The 17,691-nt window shown below is 44.2% G+C and overlaps 1 protein-coding gene across 3 annotated transcripts in view; it reads right to left on the bottom strand.

Annotated features, from left to right (window-relative positions):
* Window positions 1-17,691, bottom strand: part of ATP6V0A4 (ATPase H+ transporting V0 subunit a4) — a 30,055-nt gene that overhangs the window by 1,637 nt on the left and 10,727 nt on the right. For all 3 annotated transcript variants that reach the window (XM_015628850.2, XM_015628852.3, XM_015628851.3), the window contains exons 8-19: window positions 17,321-17,403; window positions 12,589-12,682; window positions 11,793-12,005; window positions 11,364-11,514; window positions 10,463-10,602; window positions 10,008-10,165; window positions 9,466-9,559; window positions 6,901-7,019; window positions 5,727-5,943; window positions 4,069-4,176; window positions 2,034-2,168; window positions 963-1,080 (exon numbers count right to left, since the gene is read on the bottom strand). In XM_015628850.2, the coding sequence (XP_015484336.1) occupies window positions 963-1,080; window positions 2,034-2,168; window positions 4,069-4,176; window positions 5,727-5,943; window positions 6,901-7,019; window positions 9,466-9,559; window positions 10,008-10,165; window positions 10,463-10,602; window positions 11,364-11,514; window positions 11,793-12,005; window positions 12,589-12,682; window positions 17,321-17,403 (1,630 nt within the window). The remainder of the gene's footprint in view (window positions 1-962; window positions 1,081-2,033; window positions 2,169-4,068; window positions 4,177-5,726; window positions 5,944-6,900; window positions 7,020-9,465; window positions 9,560-10,007; window positions 10,166-10,462; window positions 10,603-11,363; window positions 11,515-11,792; window positions 12,006-12,588; window positions 12,683-17,320; window positions 17,404-17,691) is intronic.

Here is a 17,691-nt window from a genome sequence, read left to right as displayed (position 1 = left end):
GGACAGACACAGCATGCAGTCTGCCAGCTCACCCATTTTTCCCAGTTTGTAGAACATGTACGCCCTTAAGTTTTTTAGTTGCTTTATTTTATTTAGGTATGTTCTCCATGTAAAGCTAATGTGTATCAGCTTTCACCCCACTCCTACTAAGCTCAATTCTGTGACAATAAGTACAGCTTACACCTGTCAATCCATGGCACACCACAGCATAGCCCCCCTCCTCTTTCCGTTTTCCTTTTTTTGCGTGCACAATTCTTTGGGGCAGGTGCAATTCCTAGCCAGAGGCATTACAGCAATATTAATAAAAAAACATTTCAGAAAAACTAGAAACATTGAAAATCTAAGTTCCAGCCTGAGGCAATTTCTAGTATTTGAGCACCTATTTTTAACAGAAATCAAGACAAAAGACATTGAAAGGTATTTCATTGAAATGAAATATTTCTCATGGAATGTGATGTTCCACTGAATGTTTCTGGGAAGAATCCCAGTGAAAATGACAAATTCCAGAAGCTCTTGAGCCAGACCTTTTCTTTCTTGTTTGCTGAACAAAATGGAAAGAACTGTCTCAATTAATTTTGGCATTCATCTGCATGCCCTGAGGCTATAACAAGAGCTTCTTGGGAAAAGCAGCTATGGCTCCCATGCTGCCTTCACCTCCTTGGACTGGACTACACAAGTGGGCTGCTCCTCTCACCGTGCCACACACCATGAGGGGTGCCTACAGAGCAGCACAGGAAAGGGGCCCCAGCCAGTGAATGTAATTAGAGCTGCCAGGGATCACCTCTGAAAACTGAGATGCCCACCATGAAACACTTGGAGTGATCTAACCAGAAGAAAAACGTCCTGACACATATATGTCCACAAGTAGGAATTTGGATTTCATGAAGAAATTTGCAGGAATAGTCAAACACCAGCAGAAGCCATGTCCAGCATGAGGAGACTAAAAGGGGACAATCACTCACGTGCATGGGCCAAGCTCAGCGCCCAGAGTCGCAGGTAGGAGGCTGTGTTGGAGATGCAGCCGAGGCAGTATTCAATGGTGTGGATAGCTTGGTGGACAAATATGTCTCCAAAATTGAACTGAAAGAACACGAAACCAAGAAAGTTTTACTAGTTCTCACTTCAGGGCTTTCTGGCTAAGAGTAACGCTCCACCAAAGGCTCTTCATACTCCTTTTCTTGTTATGTCCTGAGCAGCTCAAAGGTATTTCCCAGGAAAAGAGACTGCTCTGAAAAGTGCCAGTTCTGTATGATCTCCCCACACATTCTCGCTGAAGAAATACAATTCCAGTGAAAACTAAATGTTTGGGGAACAGCTCATGTTCCACTCTTACGATTTAAAATCCTTAAATGTCAATCCAGTTGCTGCCAGACTGTGATTTCTTATAGAGACAGAAATTCTTATGTAAAATAGGGGCTTTCAGACTATCTGCCTATGGGCATACACATTTTGGGAGATATCACTGAATAACTGTATCTCATGATAATGAATAAGCAAATCTGTGAAGATTCCCTGTGACTGGGAACAGCCAGCCATATCCACACTCAATATTGTTGATACTCCCAAGTGATACAAATATTTTTGTCACTTTTTCCTGTGTTGCTTCCTAATGTAGAAGCTTTTGACAATATCTGCCAAAGGAAGGATTCTCTCCCTAGTCAACAATTTAGCCTGCCAGCTTTAAATGCTCCTTTGCAATTTAGAGGAAGGAAAGCTCACTGACTCTTGGTAAAGTGTTGACCTTCTCTGGGTGCAGTGTGGAAGTGAAACAACCACCCCTGAGGAAACAAAAGCTTGAGGTTTGCAAGAAATCCTGCCACCACCAGGCAAAACCAAAGGAAAAAATTAGAGGAATGAATTCAATGGAAGTTGAATTACTGAATTACTCTGTTTGGAAACATGAACTGTTACAACAGTGTGTGTTGATATCTTTTTAGAAAGAAGAGCTGACAACTCTGCAAAGGTCTTCTGCTTGACTTTGTGTCTTCTACTGTTGTGTTTGTCTGATCAATTTTCTGTCCAAATTTTCTTACCTCTTCATCATCACCCTCATGTCCTTCATGGCCACCACTGTGGTCTCCCTGGGAAGCTTTCTTGGAGTGATTAGTCTCTGGGACATCTGCCTCATTTTCACCTCCTGAGTTTCCTGAGATGGCTTGAGAATGGATCTTTCAGAAACAAAACGCAGTATTGTTTGGTTGATACCAAAATGAAGAAGTCCATGGCACAGAATTCCCTCAATAACCTCATGATGGGTAACACATGGAGCATTATATCATGAAAACTAAGAAAGTTTCAGCAGTAGTCATCATGGACCACAGAAATTGAGTATTCCCACCAAATGGCTAATAATACCTAAATATTTTCCATCCTAGAGCATATTCCAGTGATTCCAACTATTTTGTAGCTAGTTTCTAGTGTCACAATGCACTCTTTGTTCCTACCATGAGAAGATCCATCACTTTTATCACTAAATGAGTAAACTGAGTTACCTTTAAAGCTGGTGATCCCAATTAGATGGGTGCAAATCAAAGGAATTAGTGTCAAGTGAAATAGCAACAAAACCTGGGAGGATCATATGACTTGAAGGTCACACAGTTCTTGGAAACCGGCAGAAATAAAATACAAAGCTCTTGATTCATTTTAAATTGACAAAAACCTCATGGCAACCTCTCTGCAATTATAATTTACAGGACTTTTCTAGAGGCCTGAACAACCTGATCTAATGGTCCTATTATACAGCATAACCAAATAGAGACCTCATGGCTTCTGTCAGGCTCTGCCTTGTCACCCTTTATAGCCTCCAGCAGGTTTCATGGGAAAAGTCTCCTGACAACATATTGTTTCCTATTGCAGCAGTAATGATTGTCACACCTGCTTTATCTTTGCTTTACCTGAATGTCAGCATAGAAAAAAGACTTTGCTGCAAACATATAAATCTGGGGGAATGTAGGATGTGATCAGACAGCTAACATATGAAAATTAGGAACAGAAATATGGGGGCACAACAGGAGGTGGGTAAAACCTGTCAGATGTTCCTGGAATAAAAGCAGGAGATGGAGCCAGCCATGTCAAGCCTTCATCCAAATTCCAGAAGAATGACAAAAGAAATTACAGTGCAGGGGAAGGGCTGAAAAGGTCTCCCAGGGACATGGCTTTCAATTATAGGTCAGAAGTGACTGGGTTGGAAAAGGTCAAGCAGCAAAACCAGCATCTCCTTCTTCAGATGGAAACATCTGTGCCCTATAAAAGGTACTCCAGGCACTAACTCTGACTATAAAGAGAAGTAAATCTTGACTGACAAGTAAAGTCCTGTTAGTGTAATAAAGGAGAGAATTAATGATCAACTGGGAAACTGCAGCTGCTGCAGTTGTGTGTTGAGAAGCTGTGGGCAAACCACAGAGCCCATGGGAAGGAGGGCTCTGTTAATGTGAAGGCAATCACTTAACTAAGAAAGAACTACTAGAAAGCAGGCAACAGCTTTTAAATCAAGCCTCTCCTTCAAGCACTGTTGCTCTCTCCAAGGCCAGGACTTTCACAGATGCCCCATTTCTACAGAGCAGCAAACTAATGGTTAGTGGAGATTGTGGACTGACATTTGTATGAGGTATTTTCCCTGTCTTGGCTTTACCAGCACTTCAATCTTCATTGAATCTTGTTTCATTTTGGATACAACAGGTGAAAGAGCTTTGTGTCAGCTTAACAAATAGGGTCTGCCCTTACCAGCAAAGCTCCTGCTTCCAGGGAAATGTTTCCTTCTCTGGAGATATTCAAAAGCTGTCTGGACACAAACCTGAGTAACAAGCTCTAGGGGACCCAGTTTGAGCAGGGAGTTTGGACCAGATGACCTCCAGTGATCCCTGCCAAATTTAGCCATTCTCTGATTCTAGTTTACATAGTTTAGACATGTCCATACACATGTCCTGGGCATATGACTTTGAAATGGTCAGAGAAAGCCTGAGGTCAGAGAAACACAGAATTACATCACTGCCAAGAGTTTTTGGGGTCTGTCTCCCCAGCTTTTTCTTGCTGTACTGAATCACCCCCTAACTGATCCACATCCCTTACCATGCGCTGCGCTTTCTGGTGGTTGGCTCTGAGGATGAAAGGTTTAATTAGGAGCATCCAGGGAATAGCAATCAGAGCAAATATGACCAAGAAACTCTGCACTTCTTTCTAAAAGACAAAACAACAAGAGCAAAATGTTTCTTTACTTCATTTAGCCAACTATGTTTATGGTTTAGAAATCTGAGTCTATATAATGGTAATTTTTTCTAATATAACAAATACAACTCCCTGTTGTATTTATTGTATTTGGCTGTGCATCCTCTGCTTGTGAGAAAAGCATATTCAGCTAGAGATGGCTGGAGACCTGGAGATGAAAGGCTTTCATACTGAAAAGGGTTAATTTACCAAAATCCCATGCTATTGACTTGAACCTGGCTGCTCAGTGTGCCAAGTGAATGTCCTAACTCTGTGTGAGTCAGTCAGTCTGCCTTGCTCTGATCAGTGTAGAAAGGCTGCAGTAAGAATCAGGTCACTCAAGTCTTGCCCTGGATTTACTCCACATCTGCAGTTCCAGGAGGAATTGAACCCCCACAGTTTAGGCTTGGTAACAGATTGTCCCCACAATATAAGGTGTGCTTACATTGCAGTATGGCACCCCTATCACTGACATAACTGTCTGCACTTCCAGAAAACAACCAAACAAACAAAGGAAACCTTAAACTACAACTTCTGTGTTTTTTTGGCTCAGATGTCTGATCACCTTATGATTGGGCTCATACAATATTTTCATTCAGACTACCCAGGCAGAGAGCACATTCTGTTCCTGGTGGGGCAGGGGGATAGGAATATGAGAAAAAATTTGCCACTTTGGGAAAGCTTTGGGTTGTTACAAAGCACAATGTTAACTAAAGACCTTTGAAGGTTGGCAAGAATGTGTTTTTCCAAACTCCCCTGAATCCTTAACACAACTACTTGGAGCTGATCAGGGCTCTCTACTAGCTCTGACTCACCAGCTTTCCCTAAAACTGAGCTCATGTTGGAGTGCCCAGTATGCAACTGTGTAAATGTGGGTGCACACATGTGGCTGGATGCAGCACTTGCTTGCAGATTTCTTCATTGATGCTGCTGACGTAAAATCAATCAAAGAAAGAAAGAAAGAAAAAAAAATCCATGTTCTGAGAATATAAATAGAGATGACTTTAAAACAAGTTTTCTCTTAGGGGAGATTTTTTTGCTTGATTTTTATTTTTTTTAAAGTGAACTCCCAAGAGGAGTTATTTCTGACAAAAAGCTGCCAGAAAATCCTCTAGCTACTTCCACTTTTTTAAGTGAAAATATAAAGTATTAAAGCTTTCCAAAGATGAAATAGGAACTTATCAAGAAAGGGAGATGTCTCTAGCATTGTGAACAGACTGCAGGACAGCATTCCTGCAATACACAGCTTTGTATCTCTATTCACACTTTGATTTTTTTCCCCCAGTAATATCTACAACTGCATCATTATTCTTGTAAGAACAACACTAGCAAAGAGATTTCCTCTGCATCACTGATTGATAGCTGCTCTCTCCTCCCTGTTGACAAGGCCAACACAAATAGCAGAAGAATAAACTTTATTTCTGTGGCTGACACTTGTGATTGAACTTCTGAGCCTGTATCTTTATGCCCACTCTCCACAACACCCACTGCAAACACAAAACCACAGGCTGCTTGATCCATACCTGATGCAGATACAATGGAGCATTTGAAGTGTCACTATAATTGAACAGAAACATGTTGATAAAGTGGATGAGGATGCTTGGTGCACTCTGGGATGAATGGACATCAAAATGACACCATTTGAAAATAATCATGAAGACCAGGTAGCCAAAAAGAGAGATAATAAAAATCATCTCTGGAATGAACTGAAGGATGATGTTTATGTATTTCCTGAAGTAGCTGGAAAGAATCAGGAAAGAAAACTACAGTTAATATACTAGATATTAATACAAATTTACACCCAAGTCTGGCAGTACTTAGCTTTTGGAAAATAACCTAATCAATTTACAACTACCACTAGCCAAGAAAGAAGTCCATAATTACAGGCTTTATCAATGAAAGCCATTGTTTAAATACAAAAGCTGTGTTATACTGATTATCTTCAGATTTTTGTACTTGACCTGCCAGTATCTCAGCACCCCAAAAGATTACTACTCTGAAATAAAAGGGTTTTATTTTCAATAAATAATTATCCAATTTTCAAAAAATGTCATATTCACAAAGTTGAGCACTATATGCCAAGAAAGGTGTCCTATCAATCCTGTAGGGTCCTCTGAAACACTCTCTGTCCTTGAAGGTCACTACACACGCTGCAGCTTTGGAGAAGCTCTCAACACCACAGTGTCAGCCCCTGCACTCTATCACCATTTTTTATTTGTTGTTGCAAAACACAGAGGCAGAGATAGAGAGAAGCACACCCACAAATCCTGACCAAGGGCTGCTAAGCTAGGTGAAATGCACATGCACACACTCTGCATGATTTCAGTGTGTTTTGGTTTAGGCCAAAAGGGCTTGTCTTTCAAGAGAAAAGTTGTCAAAAGTGGGAGGTGCTTATCTTTTTAATTTAGTGTGCTTCAATATTTCTGCAGAATTGAGAGTAAATTGAGGAGGGAACAAAAGGCAGTAAGCTAAAAAGAGTTTATTGAAGAAAATACTGCAATGTTATGGCTGTGCTTTGGACTTAGCACTGTGTATCAACCCTTGTGTGAGTCCGTGTACAGGACACTTCTACTCACACCAGGGAAAGGTCAAGTCATCAGCCCAAAATATGGGGCTTTCTCTGAATGAAGGACACCAGTTTAGTAAAATGAGGACCTGTGTGCTGCTGCAGCAGTAGGCTTGGTGAAAGGAACTTACATGTGGTTGAAGAGACTGAGTATCACCCCAAAAATCATGTGCACAATCCCTATGACAACCGACATCTTCATTTTGTAGGAGTTCAGGAAAGTCAGCTTGTTCGATGCAACATTCCAGATCTTTGGGTAAAGGAACAGGGAGAGAGAGAGAAGAACAAGATTTGCAGCTGTTTGATCAAGAAAAGGTTTGTGGAAGTTGTTGCTTTCACACCATCAATTTACTCCTACCAGTTCTAGTAAGAGGGTAACAAGGCACGGAAATGTAGATGTTCCTTTTATTACTTTTCCCTCTGCCAAGGTATTGATCTAAAATGTACAAAGTATAAGACTTGCTTAACAAAGGAAATAACAAGGATTTAAAATGATACTATGACTTTGCTTCAGTCCTGCAGAAACCACTGCAGAGGCTGGTAGCAGAACCTAAATCTTTTCTGTGCCATTTCCTGTCCTTAGGCTGAGTCATCTTCTTTAGCAAAAGTGAAAAGGCATGAGAAAATCCCTCCTGCTGCTACCAAAATTAGCTCCACCCTCACCAGAGAACTACTGAGGACAGAGCATTTTCAAACTTTTTGTTTGAGCAGAAAAAACTTTCCAACTCTTTGGCCATGGAGATCAGCTTATTGCCTGCCTCTCTGCACTACCTTTTTAGTTATGCTAGGACATACATCCCTTCTCAGTCCTGCCTTTTTTATGCTACAGAGCTTCAAGGTTGCTTCTCCTTTATTCTCAAACTTCCTAGACCCCAAAGTCTTCTGTCCTCAGAGTCACTAAGTAGACATCCCTTTTCAAACACTGAGTACAGTACCTGAAGAGAAAGGAGGAAAACAGGATTATTTGGAGGGTGAAACATTCACTTTTGCATGTTTGACGTGGTTTGCCTCTTTGGATACCAAAAAGACTGCCTAGCTTCCTCATTTCAGGGTGACTTTTTTTCCATAAAGTCTGATACACCTCAGTCATCCCAGCAAGATTTGCAAAGTGCAAAGAGCCATCAGGGCAGATGACACAGATTATCTCCTCAGAGAGGGTCAGGCAGGGGCTGGTGCTTCCAGTCCACCCCTTTCCTGCCAGCACTTGCTCAGCCATTCTTCCCTCCCAGACAAGACTTTTATGCTCTTTAACAGGGAGAAGCCAGGTTGGAAGAGGTAGTCTAGGTCAGCCTAAATTAGAGATGTATCAGGGCAACATGCAGAAAACTCAGCTGCTTCTGAAGTGATTTTCTGGACCAGACTGCCCACATCCTGGGCAGAGCTTTAAAGCTGAGTTTATAAAAAAAGGACTACAAGGTCATTGTCTCTGAAAACAAGGGGAGGACAGAGTTTCTTTGGGTGACCAATTGAAATGAGCGTGCAACCAGCAGGGACAGGGGTTATTTGGCTAATATGAAGATTAAAACAGGAAAGCTTGATGCTAAAAAGTACATTTCAATACATGATAAAGACAGAATAACAAGAAAAAGGGAAATAGGACACAGAGAAGAAAATGTGGCTAAGTTTACATATACTGGCATTAATTTACATTCCATGCGACAAACAGATCACAAGAAATTTGAAATTTTGCCTTCAAACTGGTGAGGTATCTCTGGAATGGGTCAAGTACCCAAGTAAGGAAACAGAGTCAGCAGATGTGTGGTAGAAAAGAGACTGCAGCACAGGACCACTCTCCAGGAAAATCAAACTTTCTTTCTGCTTACCATATTGCTGCTGTCTGTGCAGAACCAGCAATATATTAATTGCTAATTGCTAAAGGAAAGCATCAGAAGGACTGATGAATGGGAGGGTAAGTGGTGGTTAATAAAGTTGTGTTGAATAGTGTGGAACCTGAGCACAATGTAAATAGTATGGAATAAGGGGTGGAATGTGCTGATTTTGCCTGGGTTAGAGATATTTTTCTTCATGGTGGCTGGTATGGGGCTGTATTTTGGATTTGTGCTGAACACAGGGTTGATGGTGTAGAGATGTTTTTGCTGAGCAGGGTTTACATAGAGCCAAGGCTTTTGCTGCTTTTCATGAGGCTGGTGAGGAACCTGGAGGTGCACGGGAGGTTGGGAGGAGACACAGCCAGGACAGGTGACCCAAACTGACCAAAGGAACATTCCAGACCGTATGACATCATGCTCAGTGTACAGAGTGCAGGGAGGAAGGGCGGGGGATGATTGGAGTAGTGGCATTTGTCTTCCCAAGTCATCCTTGGATGTGATAGTCCCCTGTTCTCCTGGAGAAGGCTCAACTCTCTGCCTGCTCATGGGAGGAGATGACTTGATTCTTTACTTTGTTTGTGTGCACAGCTTTTGCTTTCCCTGTTAAACTGTCTATAACTCCTCCCATGAGTTTTCCAGCTTTCACCCTTCCAATTCTCTCCCTGATCCCACTGGTGGGGGAGTGAGCATGGGGCTGCGTGGGGCTTGGCTGCTGGCTGGGGCTAAACCACAACAACTGTGTAAGGAACAAAGAGCAAGGAGTGAAAAGCACAGCTTCAGGAGAGAGTGTAGGGAACTACTGATGTACCTGATATGTAGAAACAGGATTGAAATACAAATTATCTTAGAGAAATTTAGTTTAATTACCGGATCTATTCCAAATGGATATGGATTTCCAGAGTAGACTCCTGGGACTGCTGGATCCAACTGCAGCACTGTGTTGTCTAGAAGCACATCCTTACTACAAGAGGAAAGGGAAATTACCTTTGCAGCTTAATCTCTCCATTGAAGCCCACGGTATATTTATGTGAGGTGTGCTGAGGACTACCACAGGATTTCTGTGGCTGACTCCAGCCTTTCTGTGACCTGTTATCCTGCACTTGTGTGCATGTAAATGGGCCCCACACAATGGCAGCCTCCCTCACACTGGTAATTCTCTATGCATCAGTCCTGGACACCTGCAGATTTTTATGCACATCAGTGCCTGAACAAACAGGCGTGTTCCCGGGGACTCTACATTTCCATTTCAATAGTGAGTTCATCTGTGTGTGTCAGACAAAACCTCTGATTCATTCATGACTGCATCCACAGCAGGGAGTCCTTCCCTTCCCCACACAGGCAGTCTCTCTTTCCAAGCCTACATGCTCCATTTGGTGTGTTTTTACTTCCCTCTTACATTTAGCACTTACTTCCAAGTGTTATTTTTAAACATGGGGATGATATGCCAGGAAGAACCAAAGAAGTTGAACGATTTGGAGAAGCAGTCATTGTAGATGAAGCCAGTGTACATGGAGAAAATGCCCATGAGCAGGATCAGGTAGCGCCCGCTGAAAAAGGTGTTCCAGATCTGCAGGGGGAGAAGGCAGTGCCCGTGACCAAAGTACCTGTAGGTCCATCAATTGGTGGGCCTCAACCAACAAGTAGCCTTGATTGTACTGATCTGTATATATACAATTATTTATAGAAAATTTTGGGTCTCTTAGGCCCTCTGTTTATAAGTAGGTAGAATTACCAAACCTCTGCCTCACGGGTGTCTTTGAGCCATCTCCACACAGCCTTTGGGAGGCTGGATGTCCCCTTTATCAGAGGGGGCTGATGAGCCTTTCCCTATGCTGACAGGGCGTACCAGTGCCCTGGTACTCACCTCGTTAGTGCTTTTCTGGGCCAGAAGGCTCTTCTCATTAATGACCATCCAGAGTGCGAAGCCCAGCATGACAGTGCCATGGCCACAGTCCCCAAACATCACCGCAAACAAGAAGGGGAAAGTAATGATAGTGTAGGGAGCTGCAGGAGGGAAAGGTCAAGAAGCTCAGCTCCCTCTAAACAAAAAGATCTCATCAAAGAAGCACTCTACCCCATCAGGCTGCTCCTTACAGGTACTGCCCTCAAAGGCTCCTCAATCCCTCCCCTACATACCAGGCAGTCAGATCTAGTGCAGAACTAGCTTTACCATCACAAAGAATGTTCAATTGTATGACCTGTATCTTCCTTGAAGTTTTATCCTTTGTTTGTTGTCTTACCATAATAAACATCATGTGTAGACAACTGCATTCTGTTTTGTAACACAAAAATGTATTTAAAGGTTACTATCGTGTTTCTCAACCAGCTCAGCCTCAACAATCTGAGTTAATCTCATCCTTTCACATAGGCCCCCATTTCTAGGTTTCTATTAATTCTCAGTGGTTTGTCTGAGAGTCTTTACCATTGTTTCAAATTTTTCTCAGGTGCTTTTGGCCTTGTTTGCCTGAACACAGCGAGCTCAATTTACATTTTCCTTAGGATTGTGGTTCTTTTCCTCAGAACAGCTACCTCAACATTTGTTCTCCATCCTGTATTTGTATAGTTCCTTATTTCCATCACAATCATTTACTGAAGACCAACAGCCAAATTATTTGCCTGAGAAAATCCACACCTATGCACCAAACAGCTCAAATATGGCTCAGATTTCTCAATCAGCAGCGAATATGTTTTTTAGGATAGTGAGAGAGCTCCAAGACTTTGGCTCATGCAAACCAGATGCATGAGTTGAGTTGAATATATCTCACCTGGGTTCATCTCCCTGTAGTTGCCCACGCCATACGCATCCACGATGTTCTGAAATCCAGCTGTGAACTTGTTGGTCCTGTTGAAGGTGGGTGGTGCCATCCTGGTATGTATGGCAGTGAGGATGGGGGCAATCGTGGAGCCACTGCGTTCCTGAAAACCCAGTGACAAGGACAGACACAGAGTGGATAGATGAACTGGCCCCACAACACCACTTCTGGCTCATGGGTCTGTCACAAACCTGCTAACATTTAATGTTGACCTTTAGCTCCGTCAAAAGGTGAAAGGTCAAACTACAATGGGACAACTTCTACTTAAAACAGAAAGGGGAGCCCCACATTACAGTAGCAGACCTGTCTGAACATATGTTCAACATGTAAACAGTTCAGTGCAGGTGAGAGCTTCAAGGACCCAAAATGTTGCTCTCTTACCATTCCTTGATGGAGAGCTTTTTTTATCCGGTCAGCGTCAGCCACTGGGAACCAGATCTCTGCAATGACACACTGCTGGGTGACATCGATGTTACAGCAATTCAGGATGTGGTAGATGGCCTTGATTTTCTTCACCTTGATACCCCAGGACCACAAGTTGGCTGCCGCCTCATGCAGCAGCCGTTGGCGGTGGGACTCGGTTTGTGTTATCACCTGTAAGCACAACACAGGGCACCACTCAGGATAGGGAAGCATGGGGGGCATGATCTGCTCAGTTAATTGGAGAGGGCAGGGGGAAGAGGGTTGATGAAGAGGAGCTGTTTGTGTGAATGCATGGGGTATCCTGGAGAGCAGCGTGTGCAGGTGTGGAGACAGGATCACTCAAGACCAGGTGCGCAGAGCTGCTCACCAAGGACTCTCCCTGCATAGTCCTGAGTCACTCTAAGTGCAGAGGAGACCACTGGGAGCTGCTGAGCTGTGGGATTGGCTCCCTACTCAGCTGCTTACAGACTGGCCACATCTCACCACGTGCTCCCAAGCTGCCATCTCCTGCAGGCAGCTCTGTGCACGATCTTGGGGCATGTCACACCTGAGAGCAGAACTACAGTTCATGGTCTTGGGACTCCATGCATCACGTGGCCACCACAGTGCTGCTGTGTAAGTGACCGATGGAGATAACGAGACAAGGTGTTGGGAAGACAGCCTGTGTGGTCTGCAGCATGGCTTCAGGCAGGACAAATATCTGGGCAGGTCCCACTTGCAGGGTTTAGTCCTCAGTAAAGCCACTGCCACTTACTGTGTTTAAGTCCTCGATCCTTGTGTTGACTCCATCAAGCATTTCTCGGCGCTCGGTGGCAGACTCTGGACAAGGATAGACTGTGGCACGAAATCTAGCCTCAGGAAGAGAGAGTTGAGAAACAGCTGTTATTTGACTGAGTTTTCTTCCTCTCTACTCTTCTCAGCTCAAAGGCAGAAAAACTGGACTTCATTCCTGACCCAGCAGGATAGTCTCATGTACCACAAAGTCACACTTGGTCTCGCAGCAAGGTGCAAGTAGCTACCTTTATCCCTTGGTGAGAACAGGGATCCCTTCGCCTGTTCTAGCAGAAAAACCCTCCTTGTCTTAGGTGATACAGAGGACCTGATGTCATACAGAGGTCAGCACTAACAGATAGGCACCTCCCTTCTGTCCACAAGCTGCTTGACTTTCGAGAAGACTCAACAAAAGCCCATCCTGGCAAAGGCAGCCCCGCTAACACAGCAGCCAACAGATGTCCCTCTTGCACCGAGGCTGGGAAAATACCATATCCCTGTCTGCACTGCTCTCCTGCAGGCACTGGGAGAAGGCATCAGCTGAGCTACTGCTGCACTGCAAGCAAACTCCCTTTGTGCAGGCAGGCTGCATAAGTAAATAACCCCGTAAAGACAAACAAACAAAAGGACTACGTTTCCAGGATAAAATAGGAGAATGGCTGTCTGCCTCTGGTCCCCTTGTTTGGCTACACAGCTTGGGAGCAAGGGAAGGATAGGTGAAGGGTTTTAAACACCTGAGAGTGGTATCTGTTACATCAGCTTAGAAAAACCAGCGTAGAAAAAGCTTTTATAAGCTTTCTCCCAAGGTTCTGTTTGGAAGATTCAGGGGGTTTATTTACTGTGGTATGACCGACATGGGATTCTAACGTGAGTGAAAGTCTTAGCTCCATGCAGTTACTGTAGCACACAACTCGACCTTCTCTAGCCCAGCTGCAGGTCACTCTGGAGTAAAGCTGTTCCCACCAGAGCACACTGCAGTGCTGTACAGCCACTACACGATCCCAGCACAGACAATTAGAAATGCATGTCTCTCTGAGAAGTGTGCAGCTACCTGTCCTGCCTGCAAAGCAAGTCCCAGAGGACTCTGTGCACAACAGCCAGCATAAGGAGCTCCCCCCAGGACCTTACAGCCACTGCTGCTGCTCTCTCCCTGAAAGCCTGAACTGAGCTGAGGTGCTGCAGAAACTAAAACAGCAGACATCCCTCCTTTTTCTCCTGCTTGGCTTGTTCAGTGATATCTAGTGCATGTGCCACTCCTGCCACTCTGATACTGCCCATCGGATCTGCAGGAAGAGATCCCTCCTCTTTGCAGAGCAGCTATCTCCTGCCCCTGACCTAAGGCAACACATTTCCACCATCCTGTCATGGATACACTGAGTTAGGGCTGCTAAAATGCTGTCTTTCTGCACATGAGATGAATTAAAAGATGTAACAGGGTCATAGGGATCTATCTCTGCTGAAAAGACAAAAATGTGCAGGCTCTGTGTACAGATAAGCATCATATTCTGGCTTTGTCTGAGTGCAGGGTATTTCACCACCTGCTCCTCAAAATCAGTTCCAGCACACATACAAGTGAGGACAGTTGCAAATTGAGCAAAACATGCTGCAATTTCCTAGAGATCAGCCCAGAGCTCTGTGTAATGACAGCACGTGGTCCCCAGCTAAACTTCCCTTTCCAGAATTGAATTTCTCCTCACTCAACACCTGGTATTCATTTCCAAAGGTTATTCACCCTACCTAATTATTTCCATCTTCTTATTCTTCACAGCTCTTAGTTCATCTTTAATAAGGATTTTTAATCAAACTTGAAAGCTTATTCCTCCATGCTGTACAGTTCCCCCATTCCCAATAACGTTATTGCAGCAGTGCTGCTTTGATCTTTTAACAGCCATTTTGCATACTGAGTATCAGCTTTGCCCTAATGGCACAGACATCTCTGAAAGCTCCAGGAGAATTCAGCAGGGAATCCTTACATTGATAAACCCAGTTTAGTATTCACATTAGTACTGAGGCAGCCGCAAGAAAAGAAGGAAAAGAAAAATTCTTACGTTTTCCTCCTTCCTGCTCCCTCTACACCTTTCACTAATAAATTTGTGCATGGACTTAATGCTCATGAAATTGGCAGGCTAATGTTACCAATTAGAGTCAAGCAGGGACTACAAGTGTAACCTGAGGCACACAGCTCTGCAAACAAATCTTAGCCTGCCTTGCAGGAGGCTGGCTTAGACCAGTCCCATGATTTTTGCAGGATATTTACTTGTCATGAATGATGACTTAGTGCTGAGCAGAAATATCCTGCTGGAGCTGGAATGACACTGCCATCTGCTTTAGGTATAGTCAACCCTGCCTTAAAGGTGGACCAGACTAAGGTGTCTTGGTCTGGGTACCAGGGGTGGCTGATGGCCCACAGAGCACAAAAGGAGTGTCAGAGGATTAATACATTTAAAAATCTGCCACACAGGAAAACGTCCACGTATATGGGCATATTAGCGACCAAAAAATTTCAAAGTAGGAAGGAGCATAAAAGATGACTTCATTAGCACTGCAAAGAGTGTCCTGTTGATTTGTCTTTGGTAGGTGCATTTTCCTTTGGTTACAAGGAAAGAGAAGAGACAGAGAAGAGAGACTGAGAGAAACCAGTCTAAGTTCCTTTCAACAAACCTACCACCACACACATCTGCAACACTAGCTCCTAGAAACTTTGAACATCACAACCTTCCTGCAGGGATCTGCTCATATTTCCAGCACTGCCTGACACCTAGATGCAGAAGATTGTGCCTATGGTTTGGGTGATTTTGGTGTCAATCAGCAATGAATATGTTGACAGGCATTGCTTGTCCTTCTACTCTCATCCCAGAAAAAAAAAGTTTTGACTGCAAGGAATTTTAAATGCTGCAGGGGAAAAAAAAATTACATCCAAAATGAAGAACTTCCAGCACTCCATGGGCAACCCCAGCCAGTTCTAAATGTGTGGCCTGCTGTCTCGCTAGGCCATCAGCACAGGGGGAAGTCCGTGGGAAGCATTCACCAGCAGCAACTGCCCATGCTGAAGGGGAGAAGGGTTCTGAACAGCATTTAAAATGCAAGAAAAGAAATGAGACATAAGAGGGACATGGGCCTGGTGAAGCAAGCCCAAAGGAGGGCCATAAAGATGATCAGAGAGATGAAGCACCTCTGCTATGAGGAAAGGTTGATAAAATTGGGGTTGTCCAGCCTGGAGAAGGAAAGGCTCCAAGGAGAGCTTTGCACACAGCCTTCCTGTACCTAGAGGCCTACAAGAAAGCTGGAGATGGACTTTTTACAAGGGCATGTAGTGACAGGACATAGAGGGGATGGCTTTAAACTGAGAGTAGGTTTAGGTTGAATATTAGGAAGCAATTCTTTACTGTGAGGGTGGCGAGGCACTGGCACAGGGTGCCACAGAGAAGTTGGGGATGCCCTATCCACAACTGTGTTCAAGGCCAGGCTGGATGGGGCATTGAGCAAACTGGTCTACTGGAAGATGTCCCTGACTATGGCAGGGGAGTTGAAATGAAATGATTTTTGAAGTTCCTTCCAACCCAAGCTTTTCTATGATTTTATTATATGCAGGAAGTTGCAATCCAGAAAGAGAACAAGGCTTGCTGAAAACTCAAAGACCACTGGCAGCAGCAGACTGATCCTGCACAATGGCTATGGCAGAACTCCCTGGATGTCTGAGCTTCAGGATCAGAAATCAATGTCTGAGAGCTCGGAGCCTTCCCTCATGTCCATGACTCTTTTATAGACAGATGCCCACCCCAAGGAGGGCTGAACTTCTCTCTGGATGGGCATTTCCCTCCACAGCTCATAGAAGGTATCTTGGAGGGCACCATTCAATGCAGGAACTACTAACAGACCCCAGGGTTCTGTCACTTCTTGGGACTGAAGTCAGTCATCCCAGCTGGATGAAAGATCTACCTGCTTTTATTCTGATTAAAGCCAGGATGTAAGGAAAGGCCTGCCCTGAGTGCAGATGTCAGGGAAGAGCAATTCCTCAGCCTCTCCCTTCAGGCTCTTGGCTTGTCCTGCCCGGCTGAGGGGCTATACCTGAAATGGGTTTGGTGACAGCAGACAGATCGTCTCATCAAATCTGATTTTCACTGAAACAAAGCTCACTGGTCATCAGTGTTGCGAAAGAGTAACAAAATATTCAACCTGAATTATCTTTTCAAGATGCTTAACAGGGTGGAAACAAGTCAGGTTGTATGAAGCTTTCATTTCTCTCCTGGGCTCTGTCTCTGATTACACAGATATTGCTCAAAGACCTTGGAGAAAGGGTTGAATAAACTACAGCACCACCTTTTTATGAAGAAATGCAGGGAGGTTTGAGAGTAAGTTGAGGATTACCATGTTTTCAGTCCTCAAGTTAGGGCCCCTGATTTTCAGGGGAAGAGTGCTGAGTATTTTTTAAACAACATTCCCCTTTTAGATGCCCCAAGTTAAAAACCTAGCTACTGAAGCTCTCAAGAGCTGTATGGCACTTTGGAAAATGCAGGATCTCAAGTTCCAAGTGCCAAGGTGATGGATGTCTTTCATGACAAGGAGCAGCAGAGCTGAGGAGTGGAAGGGAGGTTGGTTGCAGAGCTGACAGCTGGAGAGCTGGAGATCTGATATCTAGTTCCAAATTCAGCCGGCCTAGACTGCCAGTAACCACCTCTGTGGGAGTCTGTGACTTGCCCACAGGCCTGCCTTACCCATCACAAATCTTCTTGATTTTTTGTTTAAGCTGCTCTCCTTGATAGAAGATAATGAACACGTTCTTCTTCACCTCTTCTCTCTGCAACACACAGTTCAAGCAGAATTTAACACACCCCTGGTCCAGTGCAGAAAAGCTGGTATCCTTTTTTTTTTTTTTTGCAGCCTCTCCACTGGTTGCTTTTATCCCCCATCCCCAGATTCCCACCAGCAGTGTTTTCCCCACGTGCTCTTTCAGGAAACAGGCATGGGCAGCAGCTCTGGGTTATGGGGGAAGGAGCGATGTGGAGCAGAGGGGACAGAGTTCCACTGTGGCATGGGGCTCACCCCAGAGACACCAAGGGGAATTGACCCTCCATGGCTAACTCCA

This window comes from Parus major, chromosome 1A (genome assembly GCF_001522545.3).
Source record: "Parus major isolate Abel chromosome 1A, Parus_major1.1, whole genome shotgun sequence".
Classification (NCBI taxonomy): Eukaryota; Metazoa; Chordata; class Aves; order Passeriformes; family Paridae; genus Parus; species Parus major.
This window is presented reverse-complemented; position numbering and strand designations above follow the sequence as displayed.